The 26,579-nt window shown below is 41.0% G+C and overlaps 1 protein-coding gene across 9 annotated transcripts in view; it reads left to right on the plus strand.

Annotated features, from left to right (window-relative positions):
* Usp6nl (USP6 N-terminal like) overlaps positions 1-26,579 on the plus strand; it is a 144,408-nt gene that overhangs the window by 90,621 nt on the left and 27,208 nt on the right. For all 9 annotated transcript variants that reach the window (XM_076572775.1, XM_076572774.1, XM_076572776.1 and 6 more), the window contains 5 exons: positions 10,021-10,101; positions 16,595-16,702; positions 23,204-23,313; positions 25,445-25,493; positions 26,281-26,401. In XM_076572775.1, coding sequence (XP_076428890.1) covers positions 10,021-10,101; positions 16,595-16,702; positions 23,204-23,313; positions 25,445-25,493; positions 26,281-26,401 — 469 coding nt within the window. The remainder of the gene's footprint in view (positions 1-10,020; positions 10,102-16,594; positions 16,703-23,203; positions 23,314-25,444; positions 25,494-26,280; positions 26,402-26,579) is intronic.

Below are 26,579 nucleotides of genomic sequence, written 5' to 3' on the forward strand. Positions count from 1 at the left end.
TCCTCTGATGAGGGTTGGCAGTTACACTAATCTCTGGGTATAACAATAAGTCATCAGGAGTAAATCCCAAGTGATGATCATGCACCCTCTGGATGGATAATAAAGCACCATTCTAGGCCAGTAGCTCCATAGAAAGTAACTGTCCATGAGATTTTTATCCAAATCCTCACAAGTAATAACTAGAACATTTCTTGTTGTTAGTTACCTTTTAACCCTTTAAGGATTAGACAAATGACATAAAACCTGTCAGCTTTTCCCTAAACATTTCTTCACTACTTAGCAAGGAGCTGCTTCTACACCTGGGTATTATATGAGAAGTAGGGATTGGAAGTTTTAATTGCTCAGAGTCTCCTTATTCCTCCATTTCTCTTCCTAAATGAATTGTAGATGAAAGTGAAGGTATTTTGTTTGTGTATATTCTACTGGGAATGGGGCTAAGCTTCAGGCATTGAGGGTGAAATTGCAATTATAATTTGAAAAATATTTTAGGAAAATTTTCTAAGATCAAATTTTTCTGAAAATCAAAACTGTAGAAAACCTTAAGATGCAAACAGAATTGTTATTTTGTATGTATGAAGAACAACTGTGAACACTTCCTGCAGATGAGAGCCTGCCAGATTCTCTGGCAGTACCATAGCATAGATGCTTTGACAGGGACTTTAACAGCTACATTGCTGAGTAATGTGTGTCTTACCCTGGACCAGCTACTGCTTAGAATCCCAGGAGTATGGAAAGCATCCCCCCCCCCCCCCCCCCCCCCCCGCGCGCGCGCGCTCTGGCTTAGAAGCCGTCTGTCCAGTGACTAGAGGAAAGTCATTTGAGATGAGATGGGAGGTGATTGATGGTACTCAGGTCTCTAGTACTGCTGAAATGAATTGTAGGCTGGCGGTCAGTGTGTAGTTCAAGAGTATATGAGAAGGAAGAGGCTTGATGGTGAACATCTTGTGATTTCTGCCTTAGGTGAACGTTGTACTGCTTCTGTCTTCTGACAGTCCCTTTTTGTGCAGTGCCCTGCTTCACTAATCATCTGGCCCACTGATGTCCTCACCTCCATCCCCTCAGCTCAGAGTTTATTGTAGCTATTCCAGATAGTCTCTAACGTAGGATAGTTTCACTCAAGGGCTGCTGGCCTCCCTTCCTCCCTCCCTTCCTCCCTTCCCCTCTCAGAGTCACAAAATCCATACTTTAGATTTTGAATTTGATCTTTTCCTTGGCCTAGCAATATTGGTCCCAAGATATGTCCTATAGACAAATGTCCCCATCACAGCGAGCGGGCGCTCCTTCTTCCAGACTGCAGCCCACGGTCTTCTGAGTTGTCTTTGACTCCTCCCAGACCCCATCGCATCTTTCAACCAGTGCTGTGAGCTTTGCCATCCAGGTCTATTCAGAATCGGTTGACTTCATCTCTACTTCTGCTACCCAGGTCCACTGTAACTTTTCTTCTGGAGCTTCCTGTCTTCCTACCTCAGTCCTTGCCCCTTTCTCTCACAGTCTTATCTCTTCACTGTAGTCATAAGTTTTCCTGTGTCCTGCCTGCCTGCATTCTGGACAAATCTCTCTCACCTGCATCCCGCAGCTGCCTGGACCCAAGTAAACACACAGAGACTTATATTATTTACAAACTGTATGGCCTGTGGCAGGCTTCTTGCTAGCTAGCTCTTATAACTTAACCCGTTTCTATTTATCTATAAGTTGCCACATGACTGTGGCTTACTGGTACTTTCACATCTTGCTTCTCCTGGTGTTGCTGGCATCTGTCTCTAGACTCTGCCTTTCTCCTTCCTTTCTCTCTCCTTGGATTTCCCACCTGCCTCTAAGCTGCCTTGCCATAGGCCAAAGCAGCTTTATCAACCAATCAGAGCAACACATATTCACAGCATGCAGGAAGCCATCCTACAGCAGCTCACACAATTAGAATGTTCCTGTTAAAATGGGTTAAAGTCACGCCACTTTCTGATCAGAAGGTCATAGTATCTTCCCGGTCCATCCCCAGTAAGGCCCAAGTGCTAAGAATGTTCCCCAAGGCTGTGCAGGGCCTCACTCTTTGCCCTGTGCTGCCTCTTTTCATTCAGCTGCTGGCTCCCTAGTGTCTCCTGAACGTGTGGGTGGGCCAGAGTTCCTTCCTCTTGTGGGATGTTTTGCTGTCCTCATAGTTAGCTGCAAAAACTTACTATAGTGTCACTTAAAGAATATGACTGTTCATCTAACCTAAAACTGGGGACTTCTTCCCTGATGTTAATTATCTTCTTTGTTTGTTTGTTTTCTGTATTGGACATGACACAATTAATGTGTTAGATACTTCGAAGATTTCTTCCTTTGTCTGTTTCTCCCACTAGGTTGTAATCTATATGATTCACATACCACTTTATAACATTAAATATATTGATGTAAAAGCTGCTGGAGAGTCTGTAGATGAAGTTAGGGAGAAAAGAATTAAAACTGTTGTTTGTTTTTAAACAAAGGCTAGGTTGATTTGGCAAAATAAAAATGTATTAATCTAGTACAGACGTCTCTCTCCAACTCCTCCTTCACTATTTTTGTTGTTGTTATTGTTGTTGTTGAGAAACCATAGAGTCTTCAAGCCAGTAATTAGATAAGTCAAAAAATGTACCAGTAAAGGAGAAATGTAAGGCAAATTAGCAGAGGGTACATGCTTAAAAATTAAGTTTGTTTAATTTTTTATAAGACTGAACAGTATGATAAGATTCTTACCCAATACAAGTATATATATAATTAATTTCCTATTTAAAGTCTTTTTTTTGTTTTGGGTTTTTTTTTTTTTTTTTTTTTTGGGTTTTTGTTTTTTTGAGACAGGGTTTCTCTGTGTAACTTTGCGCCTTTCCTAGAACTCACTCTGTAGCCCAGGCTGGCCTCGAACTTACAGAGATCTGCCTGCCTCTGTCTCCCGAGTGCTGGGATTAAAGGCATGTGCCACCACCGCCCAGCTAAAGTCTTAATATAATAGGGAATCACTAAAAGGTAATCTGTGTATGCCTTAATGATTTATTTGAACTTTCAAGCATGGTGGCACACACCTTTAATCTCAGCTCTCAGGAGGCAGAGACAGGTAAAGCTCTATAGTTTGAGACCAGCTTGGCTTCCATAGAGTTCCAGGCCACCAGGGGTCACTGTGAAACCTTCCTTACCACTTTTTAAAAAACTATGAAGATGAGAGCATATTTACATGTTTACTTGTCAGCCCTTTACTGGGAGAAGCGAGGATTCTGAGGTCGTTGTTGAGGTGGTTTCTTCCTTAGAGCCCTTTCACACATTGCACTGTTTATTTTATGATCTGATTTAATTTTTCTGCATTTATTGGTTGTGAATACACTCGTGCATATATGCATGCTTGCATATGTGTGTGTGCACATTTGTGTGTGTATTCACAGCACACATTGGAAGTTGGTTCTCTCCTTCCACCAGGTGGATACTGGGGGTTCAACTCAGGTTGTCAGGCTTGGCAGCAAGCGACTCTGACTTGTCCTGTTATTTCACCAGGTCCATAGATAATATAATAATCAGCATGGGATATATTAATAACTATATAATTATATAATACATATATGGACTAAAAACTCAGACATGTGCAAAGTAGTCTAAGATTGGAAACTAGCATTCCATAGTGTCTGCCTATATGTATGGCCAAGCTCTACCATTACTAGACAGGTAATAAAGGTTTATCTGTGTTTTTTCATTGAGTCAGATCGAGAAAAATGATTGGCTTGCTGACGCTTACACTCTGTAAAGCATGCAGCTGAGCTGTACTTCTTGGTGCTTAGGAAGGCTGTTGAATTGCTGTTTGTCTGGTCGAGTAATCGTGGCTTCAGTTCTAACTCTGCCCATGCAGAGTTGTTTTATGGCAGGCCCTTCTCCATTTAAAAGAGAGATAGTAAACCTCCCTCCAAGAGGATTAATGTGGTGTTTGCAAAATGATTTGGGTTCCCCCAAACAGGCACTTCAACAAATAAACACACTCATTATATTTACCCTGTAGAGAACAATATTAATAATGGATTATATTATTTCCTTGAGCTTATTGATGTTTTTAATAAGGAGGAAAGGTTATGTAAAACTATGAATTTTCATAGATAAAGCCATGAAGTGCAGTGCAGTATTCTGCATAATATATAAAATATGAGGGCCTTTTATTAAATTCTAATTTAATTATTAAATTTTTTATTTTATTTATTGTGTGCATGCATACATATGCATATATGCACATGTGCCACTGTGGGCATGTATAGGTCAGAGGACAACTTTTGGTGGTTGGTTCTCTGCATCCACCATGTGAATCCTGAAGATTGAGCTCAGGTTCTCAGGCTTGGTGGTAGGCAAGTGTTTTACCCCTGAAGCATCTTGCCAGCCTCCCCCCACCCCCCGCCCCTTATTTCTCCTAAAAAGTACACCTTCGTTTTACATAGCATCAAGTCATCAGTGATAAGTGACCTTACTTTCCACCAGCAAAGAATACTTTCCTATCCTCTCCTGACCTCTGCTGGTGAGATCTAGGCATGGGTGACTCGCAGCAACTTTACTCACATGTATCTTATTGATGACAAGTGGCAAAAAACAAACTTTGTACAACTAGTCTTGTCGTTTGCATTATATGGAGCACCTCGTATGTTTGAGTTTCTCCCCATAAGCAGTTCCTCCAGTGGAGAGTTGTTACAGATCTGCAGCTCAGTTCTCACCAGACTAGCCCCTTGTTAATGCAGATTGAGAGCCCAGATTTTAACCTATGGTGTACAGATTAGAGATTCACATGACCTGCTGTTTGAGTTTGCTAGGGCAGCTCACAGAACTTAAGTTTACTAAAAAAGGAATCTTCTCAGGAATGGCCAGATGGAATATGCATGTGGTGAGGAACAGAGGTGTAGAGCTTCCATGCCTTCCTTGAGTGCTTGAGTGAGATCCTGCTGAGAATGCCAGGGGATCACCAGCCTGGAAGCTGTCTAAACCTCATAGCTGAGGGAGGTTAATGGAGGCTTTATGACATAGCTGTAGTCAGGTGTGAGACCTGAGTTCAGCCCTCAGCGCTCGCGCTCTCTCTCTCTCTCCTCTCTCTCTCTCTCTCTCTCTCTCTCTCTCTCTCTCTCTCTCTCTCTCTCTCTCTCTCTCTCTCTCTCTCTCTCTCTCTCTCTCTCTCTCACACACACACACACACACACACACCAAACTACCATTTGGGGACAAATAGAAAATTTAGTGTATAGGCTATGAGATGATAATGATTTAATTGAAATTTCTTGGATATAAGAATGGTACAATGATGAGGATAAAATATTTTTCTTCTTAAATGGCTGCATCCTTGGAAATATTTGGATATGATATGCTCATGTCTGTCGCTAGAGTTTTCCGCCTTGCCCACAGTCAGGACAAATCTTTGTCACCCGCCAGTCCCACAGCCTCTCAGACCCAACCAAGTAAACACAGAGACTTATATTGCTTACAAACTGTATGGCTGTGGCAGGCTTCTTGCTAACTGTTCTTATATCTTAAGTTAATCCATTTCCATAAATCTATACCTTGCCATGTGGCTGGTGGCTTACCGGCATCTTCACATGCTGCTGGTCATGGCGGCATCTGGCAGTCAGTCCTTCTGCCTTCCTGTCCTTTTATTTCTCCTCTCTGTTAGTCCCGCCTATCCTTCCTGCCTAGCCACAGCCAATCAGGTTTTATTTATTGATCAATCAGAACAACTTGACATACAGACCATCCCCCAGCACAGCCAAGTGTAGACCATCTCAGACACCTGCACTCAGGCCCATGGTCCTAATCATCCTCTATGCGGACCTGCTGGGTAACGCCACAAAGAACCCAAGAAGGGCTCCCACAGGACATACAGAACATCCCACAGCACATGTCTGTGACTTTATAGTGAATTTGCCACAAAACCCAAACAAAGAAATAAATGAAATCTGGCAAAAGATTAATTGTGAGAGCCCACAGAGACTCCATAGTGAGGCCTTATTCCCTCTTGACTCAGGTCAAAGAGTTTGCTTTGCCAACTCTATTATGAGGCTGCATAATAGGCTGTTTTGGCCAAAGGTGTGGTTACCGGGTGTCTCATACTTCAAGGCCTAATTACAAGATCCTTTGCTGTAAGGCGTGGTCACCAGGTGTTTTGAAAATTAAGGAAGGGTTTACACTTGTTTGTACTTTGTACCTTGACTTTGGAACAGGGAGGTCCTTTGCCTCTCCTCTTGCTGGTGTATAAAAAGCCCATTAGGAATAAACTCGAGGTGATGTGTTATTGACCCAGAGCCCTCCCGAAGCTATCCTGTGTCTCTTTTTCTTTTACATCTACTACACTAGGTGTTATCCTTTATGTCTCTAGTTTTCATATCTATTATTTCTTAATCCTCACTCCTCCCTTCAAGGACTGTGTGATAGTCGGGTGGGACCCGACAATTAATAATTGTTAGATTTTTGTGAAGCATATAGAAACATATGATGTAGTTTTCTTTTAGTTTTCATGTAGGTTTGAAATATTTCAAAATGAAAATTAATAAAAGTAAGGTGTTTAAAGTCAAGAGTAAGTCAACAGAATCCATGCTCTATAGGCTTCTCATACACACCAGCAGTTGTGGTTTTTTGTCACATTTTGGAAACTGTCTGCCACCATGTGGAATGACATTCTTTCTAGCATTGTGCTACGTAGCGGCCTTGTTATACTTTCTTATGGTTACTTCTGTATTATGAGGTGAAGCTCCTACCTACAGCAACAGTTCATAGTCATCCTCTTTCCCACTCTGCTTTGGAGCCACAGGACGTTATGAATTATTTCACATTGCTGCCTATGTCCTGCTTTATGTAAACTGTTTAATATGTTGTTTTAGGCTCTCTTAGACAACTGCTGTCTTAGGTAATGAAATTAAAATATAAGCATATGCTTTGATCTCTGTGGTCGAGCAGTTAATACTTTAGTAATAGTCACGTGATTTGAGCACTTGGGCAGCAGAGTACACGTGTCAAGTACAACAGTAATTGTAGTTCTCATTCTTAGAGAAGCAAGGCAAGGAAGGGTCGAGTGCTTTGCCCCAAGGGAACCAATAGGAAGAGGCAGAACTCGGACTCAGCTGGGCCTTGGTCCGTGCCACTAAATGCTGAGGGAATAGTTGAATTAGCTTGAACATGGAGGCATTTGAGAGAGTCTCTGGACCTTGGATGTTTGAACTGGATCTTGAGAAGTTACAAAAGGTACTGCCACATGAATATGTGTGACTTTTCTCATTGCTTTGACAAACTCTCACAGAAGTCACTTAAGGAAAGGCTTGTTTTGGCAGTTTGAGGTGTAGTCCACTATGGTGGGGAAGTCATCGTGGCAGTGACAGGAAACAGATGAATCCTGGGGCTCAGATCACTTGCTCCTTTTTTATTCAGGTTCAGACCCCAACCAGCCTCAGTTACCTCAATTTAGAAACTCCCAGTTATGCTCAGAGTTCGGTCTCCTGTGCGGCTGTACATCCTGTCAAGTTGACAGGAAGCACGAGCCATCACAGGTGGTGAGGGAAACTCCACCAGCAGACAGACGGCAGACCCTGGTCAGAGAGGCATGGCAGTAGATTATGTGGTGGGAATAACTAGCAGTTCAGGACAACAGGTTTGCGTTGAAAGTGTCTGTTAAAATCTCAGGTAGAAATCCTGACACGCTGTTGTGTTCTAGTTTTATTTTGGTATAGATGAACCTGTGACTTTGATGCTCTGTAGCCTATTTTTCTAGGGCACTTCAGTTCACAGTTGTCATATGTGGTTTCAGTTACTTCGTTGAGATAATCGTTAGAACAGTGAGCTTCAGTATACTTGGTAAGGAAGTAGGTTTTAATGGTGAATTACTGATTAAAACAGAGAGGGAGACTTTCTGCATCAAGTCTAGGGTAGTGAAATGATAGTGTTGCGGAGTCAGCACTTACCTTTGCTAGTATCTAAGTTTAAACCTCTACACTAGGAGATTATCCAAGGTTTAATTTTTTTATATATATAAAGAAAAGCATGTTTAATGGTTCTTAAAATGGTATGTATATGTATGTCTTGTTCTTGCAAGATGCAGAACATTTGAACTACTTTAATATATGACAAATATTAATATACAAAACTGTATCTTAAAAAGAAAAAAATGACTACTTCCTGAAGTGATTTATTGGTAATTCATAGAAATAAAAGTGAAAGTTGGCAAGAGATGTCTGGATCACGTAGGGCTGCTCGGGTGAAGTGTGTGTTATGCTCTTATGCTGACTTGGATCACTTGGGTGTTTTCGTGTTGGTAGAGAAAGGGATTGGGCTTTAAGAAGCCAGAGGAGGGAATGTGGGATAGCAAAAACACAGCAAATGGCAGCTTAGATCAGTCTCCAGTTTTTCACAGTTTGGCCTTCTCTAAAGTCATATTTAGCGAAACATTAATTAGATTTCAGTGCCCCACTGAGTTTTAAAATTAAACATATTTCCCATCTGCATCATTTTATCACTAATAATATAATAAAGACTGTTTAGCCTTTTGAAAAAATGGGAATTAATGTTCTTTTGCTCACAAGTGATCATCTTTTATTATAAAAACTCATAAAAAACTTTAAAGAGTTAGAAAGTAATTACAGAGTTTTATGAATATACCTAAAGGTAAATTCTATAAAAAAACATTCTCATTGGTGAGGATCTTTTCTTAAATTCAGGATTTTCCTTGGGGATTTATGCTTTCAGATCTAAAATTATTGGTGGTGGGTGTGTACCATCTGCCAGCATCCTGCCTGCCTGTTGGAGGCTGGACTGAAGCCAGCCGGAAGGAGCCATAATTTTCATTCAGGAAGCATGATTGCCTGTGTTAGAAAGAAGACAGGATGGCAGCTGAAGACAGAAGAGAGGCGACTGCAGAGCACAGGGGGCCACCTCCCTGCTCTGAGTGCCTCTGCCTAGCTGGACGTGTCCCTTAAGCTCTTTGTATCTTAAGCTTCCTCAGCGGCAGACCTGCCTCATGAGGCTAAAGGGAGCGTACATCCTTGGAGTGTAAGATGAATCTGCAGAGCTGTTGCCTTTCTTGGATAGTTTTCTCTTTTCATTGCTTTTCATCACACATTTATTATGCTCCCAGGCCTAAGTACTGTGGGAGGCCAGCTCCTTCCCACCTTTTAAAGGGTTCCTATGAGGAGGTGAGAGGAATAAGAAACTTTTAGATAGAAAGATATCAGAGAGGAGACAGACAGAAACACAGGATGGCTTCAGAAGGACCTGGATCAAAATCCACAGACCCCCTTCTGTCTCTTCAGAAGGGCTTTTTATAACAATGCCAAGGGGTGGGGCAAAAGACCTCCCCCTTGCTAGATCAAAACACACCACACAGCCAAGTGCAGACCCTTCCAAACACCTGGTAACCACACCCGTGGTGCAATCATTTCTCTATGCAGCCTGCTGGGTAAAGCAAGTTCAGATCTCACCAGGAAGCCTCTGTGGGTCTCCACAAAATTCTTTTTTTTCTTTCTTTTTTTTTTTTTAGTTTTTCGAGACAGGGTTTCTCTGTGTAGGTTCGGGGCCTGTCCTGGAACTCACTCTGTAAACCAGGCTCTAGCATGGAGCTAGTTATATCACATGGTAACGAAATTGAATTCTTAAAATGGTCTTAGTCATTAAAACATCAAAAACATTAATGTGCTAGAATAAAGTAGATGAGAGAGAATTGAAGTTTGTAGTTGTTTTTTGTTGCTTTGCAAAATACTTCGAATTTTCCCTTTAAAAAACTTGTAGTATATGTAGGATTTTCTGTGATTGTCTTTACAGTCTTAGAAATGACAGACAAGCCCTTTCACAGTCTTCTCACTCACTTCAAGTGTTATGTACAGATTCCTAACTTCAGCGTTCGACTGCTGTCAATGCTAGTCTCTTATTATCCCATTCAGAAACAAGTTAGGTAGGGCATTTGCTCTCTGGAATAGTGTGACTTCAAAAAGCATTTTCCTTGGTTTTGTTATGTTGTGATTTATAAGTAAAGAAGCGTCAAACAAACAATAACACTACATTTGAATTTTATTTTAGCAAAAGCAACTGGAAATTGAAAGAACTACCAAATGGCTGAAAATGCTGAAAGGATGGGAAAAATACAAGAATTCTGAGAAGGTATTTAAAATAATGTTATTTCCATGTGAAACTATTTAAATTCATTGCGGATTTTCATAGTAAGAGTTTTCCTTCAATTATTCCAATGTTTACATTCATATTCCTTTTGAATTTTAGTTTAATGAAGCAGAATGTTTCATCTTAAAAGTCTTCACATTGGAAATAGTCGAATCCCCCGGTCAGAGTGGTTCCGTAGTCAGAGCTGTACTGAATGGTCCAGAGGTCGGGTATAATTGGGTTGAACTGCCCTGTTAGGTCTCCTGTGCCTCAGGTTTTTTTTGCCTTCACTCTGGCTTCCCTTGGGGTCAGAATCATTGCCTCAGTTCCAGGTTTCACATCCATGTCACATTGCTCAGAAGGAGAAGGAGCTGACCTCTGGATGCTTTCCTGGAAGCAGAACAATCTTCTTTCCAAAAGCTTCCAGAAACCCCCATGCTGTTCCGCCTTGAGTCCATGCTAAGTTTTAAACCAAGTAGAGGGGTTCTAGAGGGAACCAACAAAAACTAAAACTAAAACTCAAATCCTTTAAGATCACTTGAAGTCCTCAGCTGCTGAGATGGCTCAGCAGTTAAAGGTGCTGGTGCAAGCCTGTTGACCAGAGTGTGATCCCCAGAACCCGTATGAATAAAGTTGTCCTCAGGTGGCCATGTGAGTGCTGTAGCATGCTTTCAAAGTTTAATTTCTGCTTGGAAGGCCAAATGTTATCAGTTGCAACACAGTGCCAACAGTTTTCCTTCAAGTCAGAGCTCAGTGAGAAAATGCCTGTCTGTTAGTTCTTTCAATTAGAATGGCATTTTGGGAAATCAAACAGTTGGTGTAAATTGTCATTCAAACATCTTCAGAAGTGCTTTTTCTGAGGTCACCATCATATTTGAGTGGTACAAGCTCCAGAAGGACTTCTAGTTTCATTAGTCAGCATATTACTGCAACCTGTGCCCAAGAGTTTAAGAGTTCATTCAGTTAGTGCTTTCTTTGCTGTATCAGGAACATTCCTACGTGAAACTGAGCTTCTCAAAAACCGAGTCAAAAGCACAGTAATTGCAGTAGTCCAGACTGTACTGTCTTTGCCTTGGTTTGTGCCCACTGGGAGAGCTTTGTTGCCATCACTTTCTCCCATCAGTGAAAAGTCATAGTGAAAATGGGAAAAGATGTTGCGCTCATATTTTGAAAATGGTTTTGGTCTCATGCTTGCAAACCCCTGGTATCTCACCTTTAGTTCCTCCACGGTGTAATTGTACTCATTTTAAAGGGATGCGGGTCTGGTGGGCTAACACAGGGAAGCCAGCACCAGCCTGGCCTGTAGACACCACCAGTAAGTGCTAGCTAGCCACCTGTGCAAAGCTTTTAAAAGGGGGACATCCTATAGCAAAGCACAGCTAAACTAACTTAGAGGGTTCCCCCCCCCCCATTTCCCTACTCTTTAAAGTTTTTAGATTACATTTATTTAGCATGTGTATGATTATGGGTGCATGTGTGTTACAGTGCACGTTTGGAGGTCAGAGGACAGCTTGCAAGAGTCGGTTTTCTTCTACCATATGTGGGCTCTGAATTTTGAACTTAGGTTTTCAGGCTTGGCTGCGGCACCTTTACCTGCTGAGCCACCACCCTGGCCTGTATTTCTTTATACTTTTCCATGAAATCACACTTGTATAAATACAAATTATTGTATGTCAACATGACAAGAATTCCTTGGGTTTTAATAGGTCTGATGTAGAAGCAGCCTAGAGGTTAAGAGAAAGCTAGGTGGAACAGTCTCGCTTTAAACTCCAGCCTGTCACTTACTGACTATATGACTTTCTGTCACAGCATAGGAGGCGCTGCCTGCTAGCCCAGGAAAGGCTGTTTAGTAGTGTCGGGGAAGAGCTAGCGGAGTCAAGTAAGGTTTCTGTATCCTAGGACTCTTCAGTCGGTAATGTGGCCTGTGGCCTGCCTTTATAGGAAACATATTCACTGTGGGGATCTCTTGGTTATGGGGTGTCTCACAGACCTAATGTCATTGTTTTTTCTTTGTGAGCATCCCAAATAGCCTTATTTTAAAGTTAAGTTCTTACTATTTTATTTTACACCTAAGTGAGTTCATTTTGTGTTGTTGAGTCTTTGTTTCAACATTGGGTTTAGAACTCAAGATATTTTTGAAAGGAATCATTTCAGCATGGGAGATTAGGTGCAGCTTCTGTGCCCTTGTTTAATAGCACACCACCTCAGATCGGCTTGCGGCTGACAGCTCCTTTTCCTCTGTGGAAAGATTGCTCAAGCAATGATGACAGGATAAATTTCTAAGCATCACACCTACGCTTAATTTCACATGCAGTCTAATAAAGTATCTGTAGAATTAGGTGGCTTTATTCTTCTCTAGTATACATGTATCTGTTGAAGTAAGGAAGTCTCTGTAAAGATGAGTACTTCTGCTAGGCTATTACTCTGACAGCAACTCCAGCTAATGCAGTTCCCATTAAGAGGGATTTTAGCAGAACTATTTCTTTGATGTATAATTTTAAAGCACTCTCCCATAACGATAGTGCTAGAATCATTTGATGATATATATGGTCCAATTTGGTGTGAAACAGAATGTACCTTCTAAAAGAATTACCACCTTTCAATTCATACCTTGTTTTAAATTACACTGATGTAAAAAGGTAACATTTTATTTTTGTTTCTTCCAAAGGGAGGGAGGAATGTTTTCTTGTCAGAGTCCCTGCTTACATAGTAATAATGCAGAGAGATTCTAAATGTCTTGAAATACAAACGTGGCTCTAGAGGAGAATGTTTGGAGTTTTAGAGTTGAGCCTTCACGAAAGCTTTTGTGAGGGTCATGTTGCTTGTGTTCCCGCACTGACGGCCTACCTCCTGTGACAGGGAACTTGGCTTGTTTGCTTCCTTGTAGGTTTGAGATGTATGCTTACATCACGGCATCGCAGGGTAGTCACAGAAAATAGGTAGTAATGGTGTTCTCGTTGAGAGATCAGCAGATGGAAACTGTGCTCTGGGCTGGTCAAGAAACTACTTTGATGTGATGCCTAATGTTTTGCAAAATTTCAAAAACTTGTGTGATAATTGACAAGATGAAAGGAAAAATGTGTAGCCATAGCAAGTCAGTTATATAAGTGGTCAAGCATAGTCATCCCTCAGCATCTGAGGGGGTTGTTCTAGGACCCTTGTGGTTCCAGAGTCTGCAGATGCACTAGTCTTTCATCAAATGGTACAGTGTTTGTAAGTAACCAGTGCCCAGCTTCTGTCATCTCCAGGCCAAGTGTATATGTGGTGTGAATATTTGCTAGACAGCATTGACAAGAAAGAAGTTCGAGACATTTGTAAAACAGTTTTTTCCTGAATAATTTTGACTGTGACTAAGTCTAGAGATAGAGAACCATGAGTCTGGAGGGCCAAGTGTATGTGAAAATCTGTAAGTAATTAAAAATACTTATTTTAGAACATCTATTATTTTTCTGTTATGTTTAGTATGCATATTTTGTTGGATGCCAGAGATACTGTGTTTGTATTCCTTTTAACTTCATTTATATTGCTGGGCAGTGGTGGCGCATACCTTTAATCCCAGCACTCAGGAGGCAGAGACAGGTGGATCTCTGTGAGGTCCAGGCCAGTCTGGTCTAGAACGAGATCCAGGACAGGCACCAAAACTACACAGAGAAACCCTGTCTCGAAAAACAAACAAACAAACAAACAAACAATTCATTTATATTATTGTTTTAATGTTATCTATTCTTGAATTTTAAACCATCTGTCACTTTTCCATATATTTTAATAACTCGAGCTGACAAAACAGTTTGCTGTAGTTACAAAAGGATGACTTTTGTTCTTAAGAAATATACAATCCGTATTTATTTATGTATGCTTGCACATTTGTGGGTATGCTTGTGGGAAAGGGCAGAGGTTGACGCCAGTATCTTCCTCAGTCTCCTCTACCTCTGTGCACGTGTGTGCTGGGAGGTCAGATCAGGACTCTGGTTCTGCTCTGTCACTCTCTGTCTTATCCTCTAAAGCAGGAGCTCTCACTGAACCCGGAATCTGCCATTTCAGCTAGGCTGGCTAACAGTGAACTTCCTGTTGCCATACCCTTACCACAGTGCATGCCTTGTGGGTCTGCACAACCGTGCCCAGGCATCTTTACAGGGCGTTTGACAGAGATTGGAACTTTGGTCCTCAGGTTTGCACATCAAGTGCTCTTTCCCCAGAGCCACCTTCCCGGTCAAAGCAGCCTCCAGTCAAGGGTTTTTCTTTTTCTGTTGTTGTCATTTGTTTTGATCATACTAGGAGTTTAACCTAAGGCCTTATGCATGCTAGGCAGGCACCCTCCCTCTGAGCTACAGCCCCAGCCCCACCTTATTCTTGTTACAGGCTTGCTACCACTGGCCTGGAGCTCAGCAATTCAGCTAGTCTTAGCCAGCAATCCCTAGGGACTCTCCTGTCTGCCTCTCCAGCACTGGGGTTATGAGCACATGTTGCTGCGCTAGGCTTTTACACAGGGGCTAAGAATCTGAACTCAGGGCCTCGTGCTTTATGCTGCAAGCACTTTCCCACCCAGACCTCCCTTTTTAATAATCGGTAACTTTTTAGGCTTGTCATTGGGCAACTTATTTATCTTCTTTATGATTTACTTCCCATGTATGTACAGTTGGGTTGTTGGTATAATTAAATGGTATAAATATATGGCAACAAGTTTAAAATAGTTTCCTGGGTATAGTAAATGCTTAGTAAGATTTAGTAAGTTAGTTAGTTGGTTCTGTGGATGGGGATAGTGACAACATGTCAGTATTTCTTTTTCACTCATTTTAACATTTAGCTCTGGGATAGCCTGGTAGCCATTGAAATTTTTATTTCTTCCTGGAGTTTTGTTACTTTTTCTCTTAATTTAACCATGACAGCTTGATTTGTTCCCACTTAGATATAAAGTTAAAATATAGATTGTGCATTCTTGATAAAAGATTTTGAAATCGGAAATGTCCTAGAATCTAAAACTTTGTTGTGCTCACACGATGTTACAAGTAGACAGTTCCACTCTGATCGTATGTGACAGATCACAGTAACAACACTGAAGATACTGAATAAAATTACCTTACGGTGCTAGGTGTGGTGGCACATGCTTACCGTCACAGTTTGGGGGAGTACAGATAGGTGGGTCCCTGGGGCTTGCTGGTCTACCAGCCTAGCTTACTTGGCAAGTCCCAAACCTGTAGAGGCCCTGTTCCAAGAGATGAAGGTAAACAGTTCCTGAAGAATTAATAAACAGTACCTGAAGAATTAAGAATACTGCTGTGGCCTGTGTATGCACATGCATAACTTGTGTGTCTGCACACGTGTACCCTTGCAGCCCCCTGAAACAAAAATGTGTACACACACATACACACACAAAAAACAACAACAAAAACCTTCCAGCTTATGTGTTTAAGTTGTGGGTAAAACAAAAGAATTTAATGCTTAGACTTGGGTTTCATCTCCTAGATACATCATTATGTATATGCAAGTGTTGTAAAGTCTAAAGAAATAAGTAAAATCCCAAACCCTCCTTAATGGCTCCTGCCATAATTTAGCAATCATTTCTTTGTTTAGACATTAATTTTTAAATTTCAAAGTTATAATGACCTCAATAGATTTGTATATTATTTTGAATGGTCCTGAAATACATAATTATAAGGTAGGGAGGTCTGTTTTGTCTTAAGATCCTTAGGGTAATTGCAATACCTATTTCAAGAACCTAAGATGATAATGATTACTTAGATGCCTAATTTTTTTTTGAAAAGCAAATTGTGGGCTGGGGATGTAGCTTAGTAGTTGAGAGCACTTGCCTACCATGTGCAAGGCTCTGGGCTTGATTCCCTACACAGTTGGGGAAGGAGTAAGAAGGGGCCTTTGTCTTTCTTTGATGGAGATTTACCAACTGTTTTGCATGATCAGATAGGTTGAGTGCCATTTAAGAAAAGGAACAAAGGACGAGATGCACAGTTGAGCTCTGAGATGTAGCTCCCTGTATTCTACAGGGAGATAGTATTAGGAAAGAGGTTAGACAAAGCTTTCTCACTCCTGAGGATGCTTCCGTGCAAGGCTGTTTTCTGCTGTTTGGATCACCTTCTAGCAGTGTGGGGGAGAGGTGGTGTCTAATAAGGAAATGCATAAAATAAGATGTTCACAGGTACCAAAGAGCATGGGCTCTGTTCACATAACTCTAAGGGACACTTCTGTAATAGTCAGGTGTACCAATTCACCAAGTGTTCTTGACATTTTTCCTCCCTATTTTCTTTTGGTAGTTCTTTCTTTTTTCCTTCTGTGATTATGTTTCCCTTCTAGGACCTAAAAAAAGAAGAAGAAGAAGTGACAGAACTTAATTGTATTGACTAATTAAAATTTATAAATTAATAGTCATGAATATCTGAAAAAAAAAAAAAACCAAACCTGACAACTATTCAGTAGATCAATGGAAGGGACTGTCTAAGCTTTAGTCAGTTTGTAACCTCCAGTTTCTTTCTCTTTTAATCAGTTTCATAGACGAATTTACAAAGGAATTCCACTCCAGCTCCGAGGTGAAGTCTGGGCTCTTCTTCTTGAGATCCCTAAGATGAAGGAAGAAACACGAGACCTTTATAGTGTGAGTAGCTAAACTATCTATGACTCTAAAATGCAGAATCATTTCTCCTTGTTTTCAAGGTGACACGCTCTCCCCTGTCCCTGAAGTTGTGTGGAGATTTCAACACTTACTGCTTTGGTCCTGTTAGTGCAGTCTCCTCAGATTTTAGGTCAAGTGTTGTCTGTACCGACCAGGACCGTTAGACACCGGCGGGGATCAGTTAGTGCTGAGGCGCATTTATAAGGAAAACTGGCTTACATGTGATTGTTCTGCTAGAAGGAGCTTGACACCATGTTTAGAGTGTATGAGGAAGGTAAAAGCAGAATCGCATTTATCCAACACCTACCTGCATTGTGATTGTTCAGTAATGCTGAGTGAGGGGAACCCTGTTCCCAAGATGATTTGGTGTCTTCATGTTATAATTTATGAATTAAAAAGTTAAACCTGACTGACTGATGAATTTTTCCCTTAAATTGCATAATGATTAAATATACCTCCTTTTTATGTAGCCACACTCTTTCTAAACCTAAGTTTATATTAATTTTTGGAAAGAATAAGAACTTTACATCTTTACAACTTGACAAGATTCTTAGATCCATAGATTTTAAAGTTTGTTCCATGAAAAATGTATTTAAATAGAATGAATTACAACAGAACAAATGGGGAAGAAAAGGAAAAATCAATTTACACACCGCCGGTTGTAAAAGGCACTTTAGTGTCTTTTGATGTCTTTCTTTCCCATGTACAGATTCAGATGAAAGCTTGCCAAATGAAAGATAATAAGCAGTAGTTAAAGAGTTAATAGTTTTATGAGAATACAGGACTTCACATAGGCAGTGGGTGCATTTGTATTTCAGGGTATTAGAGTTTGAAATTATTTTAGACTACTGATAAGATATTTATTATTAGCCTCGAGGTTTTAGAGCCCACCCATGTTCAAAGTGATGTATGCCTGAGAGAACGTACATACAGCTTAACTCTAGTTCTTAGAACAGGGTACCCAGCATACAGTCCATACTCAGTAAATATCTGGGTAATGAATGAACATAGAAAATAACCAGAGTACACAGTAGTTTTATCTGTGCACTGTATTCACTTGCAGCCCTGCTAGAGCCAAGAGGTATAATGTGGGTGACTAAAAGCCACAGCAATCTAGTCTGTCACAATTCTGGAGGATAGAGTTCAGAAATTAGTGTTACTGCAGGACCTGGCTGCCTTTCAAGGTGCAGGGAAGACTCTTCCTGGCCTACTGCCAGCCTTTGTTGGTGTTCCTTGGCTTGTAGCTCTGTAGCAGCTTCTCTGTGTCCCGTGTGTCTGTGTCTTCCCTGAGAAGGTGGGACGGCCATTGGACTTCAGTTTCATTGTTATGCACATGGTCTCATCTGAGCTTGTCTTCAAAGGCTGTTTCCAGACAAGGTCATGTGCACTGCTTCTGGTCAGACATGAACTTTGGGGGACTCGTCAACCTAATATATATTTTTTTTCCTATATAAAGTCATCCCAACTAGTTAATGTAAGAGAGTGGGTTGGTAACCCAATAACAACAAAACAAATGAGCGTTAGAGCTCCCAGGCTCATTATTTAGTTTGAGACCTTCAAACATTACAATTATCATTTAATCCCCTCATGACATTATTTAATCATGCTTTCTTTTCCTGACCACTCTTTCCTTGTTCCTCTACAAAAAGTGGCTTATGCTTCTGTCTGCACATCTCCATGAACGACGCGTTCTCTGAGGGAGCCTGGCATGTTTTGCACAGTTGTAGTGATATGACCTTGGGCTGTAGGGTGCTTCTTGTCCTCCTTCGGGTCCTGTAGCCCAAGGTCATGGGCCGAGCAAATACCACTACACACAGTCAGGCCTTTAGCTTTGCCTGAGGACTACTGTGTCCCTTCTTGGAGCAGAGCTCTGCTTGGTGTTGCACAGCACACAGAGATAAGTAAGTATAGTGTCCACAACTGTTGCTTTCTGTAAGGACATAAAACTGGACAGAGATACTTACATTCTGGGTAGTGCATGACATTTAGACAGCAGAACAAAAAAGCCTTGACTGAGTTGAAATCACGATGTCTCAGTGGACTAGAAGGCATGAGAGGGGCAGGGAGAAAAAGGGTTGAGTTTTCAAGGTACTTTGGAATACCTTTGATTCCCTCTCTCTTCCTGGGATCTGGTTGGTTTTAGTTTGAAGTATTGTATTATTGTATTTTAGAAACATCTTTCCTACTTCACCTTGAGGAGCATTGATCTTGTTAGGATACTTTATGGACATTATCTGAGAGCTCTACAGGGATTATCTTACTTAATTTTTACCATTATAGCACCAGGCAGGTTTTACTACTGTTCTCTGTATTATCATTATCATTTCATTTAACAGACCAGGAACCTAAACTTGGTAAGGTTCGGTAACTTCTCACCAAGGGTGAGCAAAGAAGAAACAGGTTTTAAAATCCAGTTAGCTCTGGCTGTGAGCCAGTGTTTCCCCTTTTAATTTAATTATATCACATTTGTGTCTGTCTCGAATTTAGCAGCATACCTTAAAATGGCAGAAAGTCCATCTACCATGGTTATAAAATCTCCACAGCATGAGCCTGGCTCAGGCTTCTAGGAGGAACCCCACAGAGACGCTGCTGACCTTTCTCAGCTCACTGACTTCCTCTCTGCCACTATATTGGCTTACAGGCTCATTCCTCCGTGTATCCCTGTGATACTTGTGAAGATCTATCACAGGTCTCCGGTAGCTGGAGAGTCTGCTCACCTCCTGTGGGGGGGTAGGGGGCACTGGGTTTGTTTCACTGCAGCATCTTTTGCATTGGCTTGTAAGCCCTTGAAAACATGAGTACCATTTCTGCCCTGTACATTCCCCTACTCCCCTGGCCTTTGCTTCTGTCATAGTGTCTTTGCTCTGACTCACATGTCTTTGAGAAAAGCCAGTATTATAGGTATGTTTGGGTCTTTTTTTTCTCCAGCTAAATTTTAATTTAATACTTTTTTTTTGGTCATGTCTAAACATTTTTTCCTATGTTTTAACATCTCAGCTTTTACCAGGAGACCTTTAGAATAAGTTAAGCCTCTGTATTTGACCATTTCCTTAACAATAAAAGATATTTAAAAACCAATTATATACAGGTTACTGTGTGTACTGCTTCAAAACTCTGGAACATACTGTGGTTATTCTTCATGTTTTCTTTTGGGTATTTTGTAGTGCTGAGGATGAAACTTAGGGCCTCTTATAGACTAGAAAAATGTTATCTACTGGGTCACTCCCTAGCCTACTCTCTTATTTTAAAAAGCTGCAGAAGGTTGCACCTCAAAACATACTAAAAATACATACATTACACACACACACACACACACACACACACACACACACACACACACACACACGTTACATGTCAGGCCCATGTATATTCTAGATATAACCACATGGCCTTTACTACTGCACTTTTTCCTTCTTAACTTAGGGGTTAAAGTTATGTTTTATATGTATTTATTAGAGTTGATTTTCATCTCAGTCTGTATTACCAGTATATGATAAGTGAATCCATATGAATGTGTGTCTATGGATGATTATACTTAAACATAGATAAGTACAAATTGTTGAAAATGTTAATCATCTTTCTGGTTAAACACTGGTAATCAAAACAGTCACAAGTTAGTTCCCTTTCCCCAGAAATGCCACCAAATCGACAGCAAAGTTTTAAAAAGGCAAACCTATAAGGAATAAGAAAGTGGAAGAAGTAACATCTGCCACAGTCTAGACTGCAAGTCTCCTCCAGCACAGGCCCAGGGCTGTAGGTCTCTTACTAAGAGACACAGTCGGAGTGAGTCCCCAAGTCTCCTCCAGCACAGGCCCGGGGCTGTAGGTCTCTTACTAAGAGAAGTAGTTGGAGTGAGTCCCCAAGTCTCCTCCAGCACAGGCCCGGGGCTGTAGGTCTCTTACTAAGAGACACAGTCGGAGTGAGTCCCCAAGTCTCCTCCAGCACAGGCCCGGGGCTGTAGGTCTCTTACAGGGAGAAGGTGAAGCAGCACATGGCCCAGCTGTACACGAACATCAACCAAAGACCTGGGGTTCTCATGACTGCACTGCAGCTGCACAGCTACATCCCATTGTACAGTGACGTCACTGCACTGTCCTGAAGCCCCGTCTGGGCACACAGCTTTGTTTAATGCCTTACTTTCAAGTAAAAACAGATAACAAAACATTAGTAGTCATTTGAGGAAAGGGACTTAAATTGGAAACAAATAAAAACAAGTAGAAAAATACACCATAGAATAAGAAGAAAGCCTAAAAGATGGTTGTTAATATCTTCAGAAAAATGAAATCAATATTGCGTCCATAAAACAAGCATAGGAAGCTATAAAAAGGAGCATTCTGTAGCAACAAAGACCTTAAGAATATAAAAAATAGAAATGAAAAACTTAATTGAAAATAACAATTGAAGAAATTTTTCAGAAAATAGAATTTAAAGGCATAGATATGAGCACTAATAGAGAAAAAAGAAAATGAGCTGATTGCTTAGGAGATCCCACACTATAATAACCAAGCTCCAGAAAGAAAATGGAATCATGGCAGGGGAGGAAGAAGAAATTGATAGAGGAATCTGGAATCATTAAAGACAGTTTTTCAGAGATGAGACATGTATGAGTTTGTAAGATTAAAAGTGCCCAAGTCTGTGAGTGAAAATAGATCTAGAACAAGTAAAGAAATGGGCAACTTCTAAACAGAGTACTCCCACCAACTTCCAAACACAGAGAGTACTCCCATCAACTTCCAAACATGGAGAGTACTCCCACCAACTTTCAAACATGGAGAGTACTCCCATCAACTTCCAAACATGGAGAGTACTCCCACCAACTTTCAAACATGGAGAGTACTCCCATCAACTTCCAAACATGGAGAGTACTCCCACCAACTTTCAAACATAGAGTACTCCCATCAACTTCCAAACATGGAGAGTACTCCCATCAACTTCCAAACACAGTACTCCCATCAACTTCCAAACATGGAGAGTACTCCCATCAACTTCCAAACATGGAGAATACTCCCACCAATTTTCAAACATGGAGAGTACTCCCACCAACTTTCAAACATAGAGAGTACTCCCATCAACTTCCAAACATAGAGTGTACTCCCATCAACTTCCAAACACGGAGAGTACTCCCACCAACTTCTAAACATGGAGAGTACTCCCATCAACTTCCAAACATGGAGAATACTCCCATCAACTTCCAAACATGGAGAGTACTCCCATCAACTTCCAATCATGGAGAGTACTCCCATCAATTTTCAAACATGGAGAGTACTCCCACCAATTTTCAAACATAGAGAGTACTCCCATCAACTTCCAAACACAGAGAGTATTCCCATCAACTTCCAAACATGGAGAGTATTCCCACCAACTTCCAAACATGGAGAGTACTCCTACCAACTTTCAAACACGGAGAGTACTCCCACCAACTTTCAGAGAAGTAAAGATCTTGCATAAAAAGTAAGAATTCCAGTGGCAGCACAGGCCAGAAAATGATAGAGCAGTGCCTTTTGAGCAAGAATACTTGTGATTTATAACTCTTAAGCAGCTTCCAGAGTCATCTGAAAGAGTAAGTCACCAGATAGTCAAGGTTTCCAAACCTTTGTGTCTATGGTGCCCATTCACAGTAGCTATTGGAGAATGCAGTCCACAAACCAAGACCCAGGAATCAGGGACGCAGCCTCAGAGCAAAGCTAAGGAAGCGTCAATAGATGGTGAAGGAAGCCCTTGGGCCAGAGGCAGTAGCCCTGAGGACAAGCCACCCAAGCAGAGGCATGGCTGGCTGCTTTGGCAGAAAGTTTAAGAAGTTGGCCACTAGTGCATGTCTTTATACCCGGCACTCAGGAGGCAGTGGCAAACAGATAGATCTCTGTGAGGTCAAGGCCAGCCTTGTCTCTGTAGTGAGTTCCAGGCCAGCTAAGGCTACAGAGTAAGACCCCCCCCCCCAAAAAAAAAAAAAAAAAAAAAAAAAGATGGAAAGAAAAGAAACTGATCAGTGTTTGTTAGGATATCTTGCGAATTCTACAAAGTGCTCCAGACTTGGTGTTGAGTTTCCTACAAGGATGTAGAGAGTGAAGCAAATCAAGAAGCAGTCACTCATTCCAAGGGAAGAAAATACTGAGCCAGAGAGGAAAAGAATTCCTTGTAGAGTGCACCACTCAGCCGTCTTAGTCCTACAAACCTCAGACGTTCCCTGGCCTAAATCTCACTGTTGATACCATGGAAGAGGAAGGAAGGGGGGAAAGGCCGTGAGCAGAGTAGATGGGGTATAGAAGGAAGGAAAGTTTTCTTTGTGTGTCTTTTTATATTGCCTCGATCTTTCTTTAAACCCTGGGGATGATTTTCCCAGCTCTACCTTCTGCCAATACATACATACATACATACATACATACATACATACAAAGTTTTTTAATGAGGATCATTTTGCTAGTTATCGTAGACTTCCAGCAAGTGATTTTCATAAAAAATATGTTTTCTTCTCTTCTTTTTCAGAAATTAAAACATAGAGCACGGGGTTGTTCACCTGACATCAGACAAATAGACCTTGACGTGAACCGCACATTTAGGAACCATATTATGTTTAGAGACAGATATGGTGTTAAGTAAGTAAAGTTTAATATTATAAAATGTGAATAGCATGTGTAAGTGATCTTTATTGGATCCTTTAAGGTAAACTGTACTTTTAGAATGTCTTGTTTGAACTATAATCTTTATTTAGATCCTAAAGGCTTTTGCAGTTCATTGAGTCCATGTTGACTGAAACTGGGGTCTAACTTCATTTAACATTTTAAAACATTGACATAGTACATGCTGTAAAATTGGTAAGGGATTATTTTATGATTTTAAAATTCTTAAAAATATTCTGTGGACACTAGGGAGGCTGAGGCAGGAGGATTGCAAGTTTGAGGCCATTGATAGACATGAGAGCTTGTATGTGTTTGAAAACTGATAGTAATAAGTTTATCTCTAACTGTGACCTCATGAGTAAATGAAACCTGAAAGAAAGAGAGTGAGTTAAATGAGAAGTTAATGAATGGAGTGTGGCAGTTTGTGGGTCATTGGGTCAGTGTGTGGATGAAAAGGTGCTGTTGTGCCGACCTCTGTATCATCTAGAATCCAGCCAGCAAAACAGAAACTGTAGGAGATCTGTGTTAAGACTGGCTTGACCAGAAAGGGCAGGCTAGAAGTACATGGTTCAGTCTGTTTGGGTTGCCTTGGATAATTTCCCCAATCAAATTCAACATCCGTAAAGCACTTGACAGCAGCACCCAAGTCTGTACTTGAGTAATAAGGGATTGTAGCATAGCTGTTGACTGTTGTAGTTGGCCATCACAGCTTGTCCTTGTCAACTTGGTGCTCACACACATCCCTTTAAACCATTCTGATTTCTGTGTGAGGCCATAACAAAATCATACATCTGTCTAGCATGATGCAACTGTTTTACTAACAGCTGAAAACATACTAATCGTTTGTCCACAAGTGGATTCCAATTCCAAGATTGCTGGTATTCATGTTTAAATACTGTAGTATAGAGTTACCTATTAATACTTCTAATATAAGATGCTAAGAGACAGAAAATACTAATATGTAGACATTCACACCAAAATATAAGGGAAAGGTGCTAGTAATTACTACAGTTATCCTTATGACTAGCCATTTGTCACAGTATTTATCAATACATTTTTCCATTGCCTGTCCCTCAGCAAGTACCTCAGCTGTGTCTCAGGGCTTAGGACTTCAATCTTGAAAAGTCTGGACCCTTAGCAGTCTCCCTAAATCATGTTGCTATAGTTTTCCATAGCTTTCTTTACACATACACTCTTTGTATGTACTTAATACATAGTAAGAAATTCCTCAAATAGTCCCCTTTATTCTGGATGTGATTCCTTTGTGTCCTTTAGCATCAACTTCTCTCATAGTAATCAGGGTCAAGGTTACCCTGAACAATGCAGTCATCTCTCTTGCCTGGTGAGCCCAAAAGTGACATAAGAAATCCAGAGCAGTTCAGTGGCGGTCTCACTTCCAGCTTGATGGAATTGTTTTGTCTTCCTATGAGATCATTCCTCTCTTTTGTTCTGTTCTGCTTTGGTTTTTTGAGATAGGTTCTCACTATATAGCCCAGGATGGCTTAGAACTTGTGATCCTCCTGCCTTAGCCCCTGGGTGCTGGGATTACAGATGTGTACCACCAGGCAGTTCTGTTAGAAGCAAGATCTCTGAGTCAGCAAAGATCGAAGTGGCACCAATTGTAGCAGTGAGTCGTTAGGAGTGTAGTGAGCGCAGCTCTCCTGCCTCCACGCTGATGGATCAGCTAGTCTTAGGCTGGGACAGTTCAGCCTCCGAGGGGGTGTCTTCTCACGCTGCCACTTCCTGCACTTAGCTGCTGCTGTAAGAGTCTTCAAGAGGCCATCGACATGTTGTTTCACCAGTAGCTTCAGAGTGAGATAGGTGAATGAGAGAAGGAAGTGAACGTAAGAACTCAGCGAAGCCTTGATACTTCCCAGATTAAGTCTTTCTGTCTGAATGTATGATGGTGTAGTCTCAAATTTAAACTGTTGAGAATTCTGGTTCAATTTGAGCTTGGGGTGCTTTTTTAAAAACCAAAATAGTAATTTTATCTGGATTCTCTTTGTTTTTAGTCAACCTGGTTTTTTTAAATTTTATAATTTTAAAAATGAAATTCTTTTTAAAAAACTAAGTAAATTATATGTAATATAAATTTTCAATTCTCTAGGCAACAATCCTTATTCCATGTTCTTGCTGCATATTCTATCTATAATACGGTAAGTTGGGGCATGCTTGCCTAGTTCTTTGAATGGCGTTCTGAGGAACTAAAGGTTCTTGTTGGCACTCTCTACCTAACACAGCACTTGTAGGCCATTCTTCATGTCAGATGGTCTCCATAGTCTATGTTAGCTCTGGTGTTTTGAGAGCTCCCATGTTGATCCATGATTTGGAAGTAGGAAAACCTAAAGAGGACCACAAGGTGCCTGTGAGCCTCCCTTTTCCTCTCCCTCCAGATTGTTCTGTTTCGTTACATTTTCATGGTCCTTGGTTTTCTCCTTTAAGCATGTTAGACCAGGCATGGCAGGGTAGGAGAGGGAGCTGTGGCCTGATGCCTGGGCATTACTCTTGGAAGTGCTGTTGCAATAGCCTACTTTATCCCCATGGGAGCTCTGTGAGGAGTAGACCAAACTAAACCTTCTAGCTTCAGAAACAGAGGAGACAAGACATGAACCTGAGATTTCTGGAACAATTTGCCAGCATTGAGAACCATATACTCAATAAAATGAGGATTAGCACTCTTTAGAAACTATATTTCAGTATCACATACAAAACAGGCTTTTAAAATGGAGCTTGAGGCTTTCCCCACACCTGTTTACTCTTGAGCACAGTTGTGTTCTTGTATAGTATGTGCCCTGATGCTGTAGGTTTTGCAACAGTTATCTCTAGAATTGCTCAGTAATGTATCTAGGCATTTTCTGGTATTTTATAGATTAACCTTTCTCACGTATGTGTTCATGGAATTTGATTGTAAAGCCCCCAGTCTCTGTTTTCATTGCTCCTTAGGAAGTCGGGTACTGTCAGGGGATGAGCCAAATAACAGCCCTACTCCTCATGTACATGAACGAGGAAGACGCCTTCTGGGCCCTGGTCAAACTCTTCTCCGGCCCCAGACATGCTATGCATGGTAAGAAAGCTCATATATATATATGGATAAACAAGCAAGGGGGAAAGCAGCCTGAAGCAAAATCAACGGCTCTTGGCGAATTAAGTACAGCAGATGTTAATCCCAGACCTTATTTAGTTCATTTAGTTATTACTAATTTCTTGGTTTTTTTTTAATTACTCATTTCTTCTTTGATTTT

Source organism: Peromyscus maniculatus, chromosome 5 (assembly GCF_049852395.1).
Source record: "Peromyscus maniculatus bairdii isolate BWxNUB_F1_BW_parent chromosome 5, HU_Pman_BW_mat_3.1, whole genome shotgun sequence".
Classification (NCBI taxonomy): Eukaryota; Metazoa; Chordata; class Mammalia; order Rodentia; family Cricetidae; genus Peromyscus; species Peromyscus maniculatus.